General features: G+C 46.9%; 1 protein-coding gene across 1 annotated transcript in view; it reads left to right on the forward strand.

Annotated features, from left to right (window-relative positions):
* Positions 1-10,227, forward strand: part of LOC139052965 (uncharacterized) — a 116,365-nt gene extending 106,138 nt beyond the window's left edge. Inside the window, exon 6 of the mRNA XM_070530110.1 lies at positions 9,983-10,227. Within this exon, the coding sequence (XP_070386211.1) occupies positions 9,983-10,183 (201 nt within the window). The 3' untranslated portion in view covers positions 10,184-10,227. The remainder of the gene's footprint in view (positions 1-9,982) is intronic.
* Positions 10,228-10,580: the final 353 nt, after the last annotated feature.

Here is a 10,580-nt window from a genome sequence, read left to right on the forward strand (position 1 = left end):
CCTCCTAAGGTTCTCGCGTCATTGTTCCTCTACACTTTCCTCTTCCGCTTTCTTCCTCGGACGTCCTTGTTATTACCGTATTCGATCCCCCCTGCGCTCCGCGATCGCTCTTTCATTCTTCACTGTGTTCGTTCGCTCTGTAATGCCTAGGGCGGCCGACGCTCAAAACAGGATCGGGCGCCTAAGAGCTGCGCTCTAAAAAGATAACTGGCAGTTCTGCATCAACACTCCATTAATAAATGCTCCATTCGGAGCGTTTGTTACGGTAGAGTGGTCAGGAGTTCGGAGAAGGAAGGGTGGAAGCATTTGCCCCCTGGCGAGCACGCCAATTCGCCGCGCAGCTGACCGAGGAGCCCAGCGCAGGGGTGGCGGAAGGCGAGGAAGCGCATTCCCTAGTAAAACCTCGGTCAACGGTTGAAAAAGAAAACAGTGTGACAGCAGAGGTGCCAATTCAAATGGTCCCTGTAGAAAACCCGCGTAGCGAAGAAACGTCGTCAGTGGAAGTAACAGAAAGGGAGAGCAGCTCTGCACTTTCACCTGCCTCGGTGGGCTTTGACAGGCTTCTCCAGGTGGACAGGGAGTCGCTCAGCGCGAAACAACAGAGGGACCAGACTCTGACACGTTTACACTACGACGCGAAAGAGGGCATAGGTAGGCGCAATGGTACCATCAACGAAAAGAGAGGGCTGCCGTGATCGTAGGGGCCGTATCCTCGATCAGTTAATTGTTCCAGTGAGGTATCATGCGGATCTCCTGACTTTGTGTCACGGAAATGGCTGGCCGGGCCATCTAGGAATCAACGAACGTAGGAGAGGCTCCTGTTAAAATATTGCTGACCAGGATGCTTTAAGGATGTGGAAAATTATGTAAGGTCCTGTAACGCGTGTCAGCGAGTTTGGAAGCCGAGAGATAAACGCAAGTCACCTTTAAAGTTCGTTCCCTTAATCACGGAGCCATTCCGTCGGCTGGTGAACGCCTTTGCCGCCGAGCCGATCAGGGTGCAAGTATCTTTTGACCATGCTCTGTCCCATGACAAAGTTTCCTGATGCGATTCTTTTGAAGGAACTGAGCTCCACCGAGATAGTCATTGCTTTGCTTTCCGTGTTTGCGCGAATCGCTTTTCCTGCAGATTCAGGTTGACCAGCGGAGGGCATTTACAAGTGCTTTAACCACGACGTTCCTAGAAAGGTGTGGTGTGCGGCTGATACACTGTTCCGTGTACCATCCACAATTAAACAACGCTGAGAATATGTACTCGGTGCTTAGGAGACTGTTACGGGCATTGTCGCATGAACAGAAAACAGATTGGGAGGTCTGTTTATCAGAAGCCCTGCTCGTGTTTAGAATGGTCCCACATAAGGCAAAGGGGTTTATTCCTACAGAGCTGGTGTACTGTCGGACGATCCGTTCCCACCTCAGTATGTTATAGGAATGTGGGAAGGAACAGGTGAAAGCCAGACGGTCGTTAGTTACGTTTTAAAATTACTGGATCACTTAAGTGTCTTGCGAGAACTTGTTGAAAGGAACCTATAAGTGGCCCACGAAACCGCGAAGGCGTACTATGACAAATGCGGAGGCGAACACCTAAGGTAGGCGACTGGGTCATCTTCCTAAGGCCTTCTCGAAAAAAGAAGCTTGAGGCACCGTGGGATGGTCCCGTAAAGTTTACCCAGAAGATATCGGAGACTAACTACACCCTAGAAGTTCCCACAAAAATGAAATAAAGAAATAATTTACCCCTGCAATTTAATGAAACCTTATTGTGGAAGGGAAAAGGTGGTGAACATAGCGGTAAACGCGTCTGAAGCAGTAGCGGTCGAACTTCCAGATTTAGTGACAGTGACGGATGCGGAACGCTCCATAGAGGACAACCTGAAGCTGTCTGTAAACCGACTGGCTCTCGAGGCCGATCAAGTAAGCGACCTCCGGAAACTTTTTAGGAATTTCGCCAGCGCTTCAGTAGCCGGCCGCGCAGAACGACGCTCATTACTCATGAGATTGAGTTGACATAAGGCGAGCCCGTCCAATCCAAACCGTACCGGGTCTCACCTCGTCCGCGAGAAATAATGGAACTAGAGATCAAGCGAATGCTTGTCTTGAGAATCATTGAGCCAGCATACAGTGATTGCACTTACCCGATGATACACGTAGAGGCGAGTAGGAAAGAGCGACACCCATGTGTGGACTATAGGAAATTGAATGCGCTTACAAGGGACCAACTTTACCCTATACCTAACATAGAAGACCGAGTTGAATGGCTGGGCGGAGCCCAGTACATTTAAACAACTTACTTAGTTAGGGGGTACTACGAGGGGTCCATGTCAGAATGCTCAAGTCGTTATGCAGCATTCACTTCCCCGCTTGCCACATTTCCACCACTAATGTTAAGTGTCAGGCTTAAGAACGAACCATTTAGATTTTCTAAGCTGATGGATATTGTTCTGAAATACCTACAACAGTACTCAATCCCATACTTAGATGATGTGGCCATCTTTCCTAACAGCTCGAACCGTCACATGGAGCACTTAAGGAAGGCGGTGGCACTTCTACAAAATGCGGGTGTCACGGTAAAGGCCGAAAAGTGGAACTTCGGGTGTTCGCAAGTTACCTACCAAGGGCATGCCCTAGAATAAGAAACGCGGCGGCCCTCCAAACTAAAAATAGGACATATCAATAACTTTCCTGAACCGCGAACTAAGACTGGCGTGAAAGCCTTTCTGACGCTCTTCTGGTATTACCAGTGGTACGTTCCAAATTTGTCACAGGTAGCAAGCCCCCTGACGGACACCCTTCGAAAGGGAGCGCCCGAAAAATTCGATGGGGTGAGGCCAAAGAAAGCGCATTTGAGCACCTGAAAGAGGTTCTGAGCTCAGTACCAGTGCTTCGGACCCCCGATTATTGTAAGGAATTTATCGTGTAGTGGTACGTTAGTGACAGGAGGTTGGGAGTCGTCCTCAGCCAAGTGGGCGGAGAGGCGGAGGAGCATCCGGTACAGTATGCTAGCCGAAAATTAACGTGCAGTGAGGAAAATAATGCTCCTGCTTAGTTTGGGCGATCCAGAGATCATATTTTTATCTGTACGGAGTGAAATTCACTTTCGAGACCAACCACTGTCCTATGACCTGGCTCAGACACATGTCCCGTAAGAACGGACGCTTGCTCAGATGGAGTCTAATACTTCTGGTATATAACTTCAACGTCTGTTACAAAATGGGCAAGTTAAATAGGAACGCGGATGGTTTGAGCTGGTTGTTTCGCTAAGCCGACGCATTACCTTGCTTCCTACGACTTACGAGGTAGGAAGTGTTATTAGCAGCTGGAATTCAAACTTGTAGTTTCAAACCTTGCTTGTATATAGTTATAAGAGTCGTCTTTATTATTCTTTAACTTTCTCCCGTTTCTTCTGCAGCGACAATATCACTCTGGCCTTGTCGGCATTCGGGGAAAGATGAAAGGCTGTTTAGAAAGGTGGTTGGAACTGCTTCATCAGAAATAGGAAAAGAAGAAAAAACCAGGGTTGATTTTGACATAGTAATAGCCTGGCGAGTCAGCGGTGAAGAACCTGCACTTACACGTGGTGCAGTGCTATGTTGTTTCGTTTACATGCGTTCTCCAGTGCCCGGGATCCAGAAATTTGTCACAGAACGCTGATCACCAGTACACTACATATTCCATAAGCGTGCCTCATTGCCAGCGAATTGAGTTCACCGGCCATTCCGAACTTCCGGTACGAGGAGGATTGGATAGGAACCCTTTTGCTGACATTCAACGTCGCATTCTAATTATGGTGTGCCTGGGCGCGTCTACCACGTTACCGGACCAGTCAGGCAGGTTGGCGACCCTCCTCTCATGCGCCGCCGGTCGAGCTAGAGGGTTCTTAGCCCGTGTTTCATGCGTTTGTCCCCTAGACATGTTGGTATTGCGGAGTGCGCTCAAATTTGCAGCGCTGTGCCGCTGGCTGCCCGCGCGGTCAGGCATTGGGCGCAGGCGCCCCATTTGGTGATCTCTGTGTCTGAAGGGGTAAGTTCACCCTCCGTGGTTGCTCGGTGGCTACGGTGTTGGGCTGCTGAGCCCGAGACTGCGGGATCGAATCGCGGCCATGGCGGCCGCATTCCGATTCGAGCGAAATGCTAAAACACCCGTGTACCTAGCTTTAGGTGCACGTTAAAGAACCCCAGGTGTCAGAATTTCCGGAGTCCTTCCCTACGGCATGCCTCATAATCAGAAAGTGCTCTTGGCACCTAAAACCCCATAATTTAACGGGCAACGCTCTGACTGGTGTTGTATAAGTCACGGGTCGCTTTTTTCGTCGCGACAATAAGTTGGATTTATTACAAGCCCTGCACCAGGAGGGAACATGTAACCGGCAAACGGAGGCCTCAGGAGACTATCTGCGGTTATAATAAAGGAGGTGGCCCAGATATCTAAAGGGCACCCAAAGGGTAGTGGGGAATCAAAGCTGGAAGCAGGGCGGCCCGTGGGTAGGGGTTGCGGAGACCGAAGCGGGCCAAAGGGTATTAGCATAAAAAATTGACTGTCTACAATAGCGGACAGTCGATCTTATACATCCCTGGCACCAGTCCGAGTTCTAGCTTTGTTTTCGCCGTTGCCGCTTTGGTGTCCTGGAGGCCCCACCAATATTGCGAAATAATGACGCGTTGTTTCAATTTGTAAAAAATACGGTTTCATAAATATATTTACGTACAACCGCGAACTGGTGATGCTGATTTCAGCACTTCCGTGCCCTGCGACTTCTGCAACACCAGTCAGAACTTTGCCTCTGCAGGTAAGACGAAAAACTTTCTCGCGCCTGCGGTGCTGGTGCTGAGTCAGTCATTGTAACCGGTGGCGTTTGAGCCACTTGCATCCAACCGCGGTTACTAAGGCGCTCTACCTTCAAAAATTTCTGTATATGTGGCCCGGGCTTCATTACGGTTGCTACTGCTCCCTCAGAAATATCCTTGATGCTATTTGGAAGGTGCATTGCCGTAAAGCGCAACAAAGCTATTATCCGCCACGACTGACTTAGCACGAGCGCCGCAGCTGCGAGGCAGTCTGTCTGACCCATCGGTCACCCAATCGGGCGTCATTGCCCGCTGCCTCACCTATTCTACTGCGCCAGCAGCCAGCGTTCGAGCGTAAACTCGACCCAACTTCGCAATGTTGGCACGCCTAGGGACAAACGCCTACAACACGCGCTAAGAAACCTACTCCGTAGTGCCTAGGCGGAGTCATGTATTCAAGCAGCAAAAACCCCCCCGATTTTCTCTCTCGCGCTCACTTTTACTGGCGCGTGCGCGGAAACGGCTGGCTATCCCTCAAATGAACGTCTCATGCGCTGGCTCTCTTGCTCGATATGCCACTCTGTCTCAAATAAGAGCAGTGATCTGCATTAATGCAGTGATGCTGCATCATTGTGGTTGGATGATCGGCGCGTCTGACCGTGCATGATCACGCAAAGCTATGCGCCCCAGCGTGCCGAGCCCGTACGGTGGAGTCCCACGAATATTATAGGGAATAGCCTACTAGGCTATTCTTTGCCTACTAGGCAAAGAAGACGTTTGTATACATGTTCTCTTGCTCTCTCGCCAACTATATTTCGCTCGCTCCCGTTATATTGTTGCGCTCGCTGGTTCGGGCTATTCGCGTGTAGTTAACATTCATCGACGGTGGTTTCTGCTCACTGTTTTTGTATACGCGGTGCTCACAGTGTAATTCACTGCCACCGTTTCTTCAGAGCACCATTCCTAGCGATGGCTGCACCGATGTATTTTTTTCGGTTTCATCGAAAGTGATGCTCGCTCTTTAACTTGATGCCTTTATTTATGCTTAATATAGAAAAAAAGCTTTTATAAAAACACTGCATATAATAGCTTACAAAACAAAACAGGAGAAACATTAACATGCCGTCGGTAAAATAAATATCATTGTTTAAGTAACTGAAAACACAACCTGTAAAAAGTAGTTAGGTCGGGCTCTGCGTTCAGTGTCTAGCGGCTTCTTGAATTTTGCTGCCTATCCTTCAGTAGCTTCGTGCGATGGCAAGTCGTTCCATTCGACGATTCTGAGGGGTGTGAATGAATTTCTAAAGAGATGAGAGTAATATATCGGTCATTTCACATTTGCGCCTGTGGCCACGCCAAAAAAATATTACTGCACGGGACGGGAAGAAATCGTCAAAAACAATCGAATGATGATACAGTTTATGAAAAAGTGAAGGCTACTGAAATAGAGGATGCGCTGTCAAAATCAGCACTAACCCCCGCGTGGTCTACAGACTGGCAGCGCACCTGCGAAGCCGATGTGTAGCCGTACTCCTCGTCAAGAAAGATCGGCATCAATGTTACCGCACTCGCGCACGATTTCTTCGCGGTCTGCTGTGGTGTCAGCTTCATTTGCTATCGTTCGTCTATTCTGACGTGAGGTCAACACCACAAAAGGCTCCTTTTGCGGCCGAGCCCTTGCTGATGCAGGGCGAATGCAGCAGCAATTGACACGACTAGCACCGCTGGATCAATGGAGAAGTCTCCCGCCAAGAACGGCGCCGTCGAAAACTTAGCGAGCTAACTGAACAGATACGGCCAGTCTTAAGAAAATGTTTTCGAAACGCATTCACCCCTTCTCTTTAAGCTGTCCTGCTTCCGACGTTTTTTATGCGTCGAGTTTCGTCAAACATCTGTTTGAGACGTTGAATCCGTTAATACGACGTTCAAAAAACTTAAAAGATAGTGTTCACGTGAGTTACAAATATTGCAGAGGCATCATGCGCTGAGCGGATAGCGTTAAGCATTTCATAGCTCGTGGAAAGCGGTCATTGTAAAAACATAAAGTACACACGTCAATATGATGTGGACCGAAAGTACATTTTGAAGCGTGTGACTTCAGAATGCGCACCGGCTGTCCTTGCTGCGCAGAACGCACAGCAAGGGCAGCCGAAAATCGGTGAAGCTGGTTTTCAGACGGAAGGAGATCAATTACGTCATCCAACTAACACGAGCATGTGTACAAGTGTGAACCACTGGAAGGACAGGATTCAGTGCTTGGCCGCGCTTGAATATTTGGCAGAGACGTTCTTAAGTGGAGCCGCTGAAATTTGTCGGGAGGAACGAATGCTGTATTATTAGCGCCCATTGATGCCGCTACGCGCGGACGCTTGTTGTCGCGCTTTTGGGGGGCGTGGCAAAAGATGACGAAAATGAAGCTGGGCGGAGCGTGCTCGCGGCACAGGTGCAGCACGCGCTAGTCCGTTCTAATTTAAGGGTTAAATATAGCCTGACTCAGCATGAGCGCAGGCACACGTTACGTCATGTTGGCGAGAACAAAAGACCGATGCTTCGACGCACTGGCGCAGGCAACGTCACCGGCCACGGCCAACGCACTCAATGCGCCCGGCGTCGAGCGATGCTCCGTCCGCGTGCCGATAACCTCGGACTATGAGCGCGCATTAAGAGCCTGCTACGCGGCCATTCGGGTCCTGGCGCTCCGCGGCAACCTCTCGGTTCGCGACAGCTGTTTTCTTATTGTACTTTTAAGTCCAGCGAAATTCGCGAGTGCCCAGGATGCATTTCGATTGCACCTAAATAAATGGAACCAAGTAAATAGTCCAGTGCGTCATGATAGCCATAAAGGAGACATCTTTCCTTCATCCCAAGCTAATATAGACGGCGTCAATCCGCGGAATACGTTAGCTCCATTTCACCCAACTATATCCCATAAAAAATTTGTGAAAACACTTATAGAACGACATATAACGACAATAACTTGCTTAGCAACAACCAAAATGGTTTCAGAAAAGGACTGTCTACTGTTACGCAACTGACACAAACTGTGCATGGTCTCGCTCTAACAATTATTAACCGCGGGCAGACTGACATAATATTTTTAGATCTATCGAAGGCCTTCGACCGGGTATCCTATCCTAAACTCCTGGGCAAACTTCAACACATTCTCGGATCTGGCAACATAATAAACTGCATAAAAGCTTATCATACACGTCGACAACAGTACGTAGAAATTGAAAGTCAGCAATCTGATTGGGTAGATGTGTCATGCGGAGTAGCACAAGGAACAGTCTTAGCGCCAATTCTTTTTTGCTACACATCAATGACATGGCAGATAACATGAAATCAACAATGCTCATGTTTGCAGATGATTGCATTATATATAGGGAGATAAGGAATCATAATGATCAAGTAACACTAAATCATGAGCTTGCGCAAGTAGCAAATTGGTGCCAGGCATGCCAAATGAAGATTAATTTAGACAAGACTGTTTTTATGAGAGTAAGCCGAAAAAGAACCCCACTAGAATTCACCTACACGATCGAACAGCAAAAACTAAAAGTAATCGATGATTATAAATATTTGGGCATTGTCCTATCATCTGATATGAAATGGGACAAACATGTGTCACACATATCTTCTAAGGCATTTACAACACTTTGTTCACTTAAACGATCTTTAAAAACTGCCTCATCAGACGCTAAGATGCTAGCCTACACCTCATTCGTTCGTCCTATACTAGAATATGGTATTAACTGCTGGTTCGCCCATACCAAACAATGCATAAAACGCCTAGAAGCTATACAGTGAAAAGTCATCAGATTCATTTAGAATAGGTACACCCGTAATGATTCTCCGACAGAACTCCTTGATAAAGCTTGCCTCCCGACTATTTAGAAGCGTGCGAAACTCTTACGCCTCAAGTTTCTCTTCCACCTCATTAACGGGGGCTACAAATTAAACAGTGGTGCATATGTATCTTTCACTGAACAGCGAAACACAAGAACTAAACATCTTAAACATTTAATTGAATACAGGTTCCACACAGACACATTCAGGTATTCTTTCTTTCCCCAGACAATCAGAGACTGGAATTCATTACCTAGTGATATTAAAATTTGCCCACCTGATGATTTCCTTCCTATGCTGGAAAAATGTCTATGAGTACGTATCTTGATTTACCAGTATCGCCTGCAGACACCGCATTTTGTCTCTAATTCGTTTGAATGTACTTTCTTGTTGTTTATCTCATGCTTCTGTATTTCTGTTCATTAACCTTTAAGGGCTGACTCAGGAAGGTCACACCCTTTTATTGTATTACTGAAATACGGTTTCTTGTAAACTACAATACTAACAAGCGTATAAGTTTGTCATTCTTATTTTGATGTAATGTATTTTCCCATGTTCTGCAACAGCCTCTAAATGGAGGCTAGCAGCATGTATGAAATAAATAAATAAATAAATAAATATACATGAGGCTAAGGCTAAGGTCAGGACGTACACACTGCTAACAAAACGTCGTTGTTTACGTCTAGATGAAAAGTACGGATTATAATTTGAACATCGGGATCGTTTGTTCTAGACAAGTTCTCAAGGCTCTTGGCTCTTTCAGACGTTTCCTGCGTTATCTAGAAAAATCTATTTACACAACTCGAGGATGCACATCGAAATTTTATCTGACCGCAACTTGAGGTGCTCGAATGTTGCAGGGCAAATCTTAATTACCGGTAAATTGTCTACGCTCTCGTGGTATTCGTGCGTTGAAGAGAAGGACCATTACGAGAGATTATGCGTAATATCGCGGAGTATGGAAACAATACCGCCGAGCTGTAATATTGAATTAAATTTCCGCCCACCTTGCACAAACTGAAAATGGTTACCTGAATTCCTGTTTCATCTACATTTACCGATTCGAATCGTTTTTCATTCACAAGTGGTCATGTTATCGGGCGCTCCAAGTTTGTAGACAAGTACCCGTGGTATCATTAGAGATTCGCACATCAAGGGACGTTTTAACTCGGCGGTGTTAAAGGCCACATGTCGCAGATAATCCGGCGTCCACACCGGCGGCGCTGTCAGTTAACTAGAGACGAAACTATTCGTGCATAATGCCAAAAAAGAAGCTTTGAGTGCGCTAAAACAAAGCGTGGATATTAAGGAAAACTTAAAATGTCTTCTTTGTCCACTTTTTATTTGTGCAGATGTGCGCCCTTAGAGCAGAGAACCTCGACACCGACTACGGCATCGCTGTGTACGACATCGACGCAGATATGGACGACAGCGCTTGCGCAAAAGTGCAATACACTGGCCAGTATAAAAGGCTGAAGCTTCTCAGGAAGATAAATGACTTTATGAATACTTACACAAAAAAGTCTTTACAGTCAATGTGCGAAAAATTGTAAAGTTAGCGCTGAAATTTTTAGACTGGAAATAGATTGCTGTGCCTAATTAAGTATGACGTATTATAATAGGACATACAGCGGCGAGGACATGGATATTTGTTGTACATTGCTCGTTACTTACGCCAAATTATCGCTGCAACATCGATGCTGTATTGCTGTACTTTCGACTTCGCTCGCATGCTTTTAGTACCAAACAGTGACCTCTTTCTCTGCACTGCAGCTCTTCCTGGTCGCCGGACATATGTGTATTTGACTATGCAATTTAAGGCAGCTGGCGTATTGTGATGCCTTTCATTTTCCTTTCTTTGCAGCATCTTTATACTAAATATGGTTCTGTACTTACGTAGATTCATACGCTGAGTATTTAAGGGACCGATTCAAGCACGTGTACGTTGGA

Source organism: Dermacentor albipictus, unplaced genomic scaffold (assembly GCF_038994185.2).
Source record: "Dermacentor albipictus isolate Rhodes 1998 colony unplaced genomic scaffold, USDA_Dalb.pri_finalv2 scaffold_47, whole genome shotgun sequence".
Lineage (NCBI taxonomy): Eukaryota > Metazoa > Arthropoda > Arachnida > Ixodida > Ixodidae > Dermacentor > Dermacentor albipictus.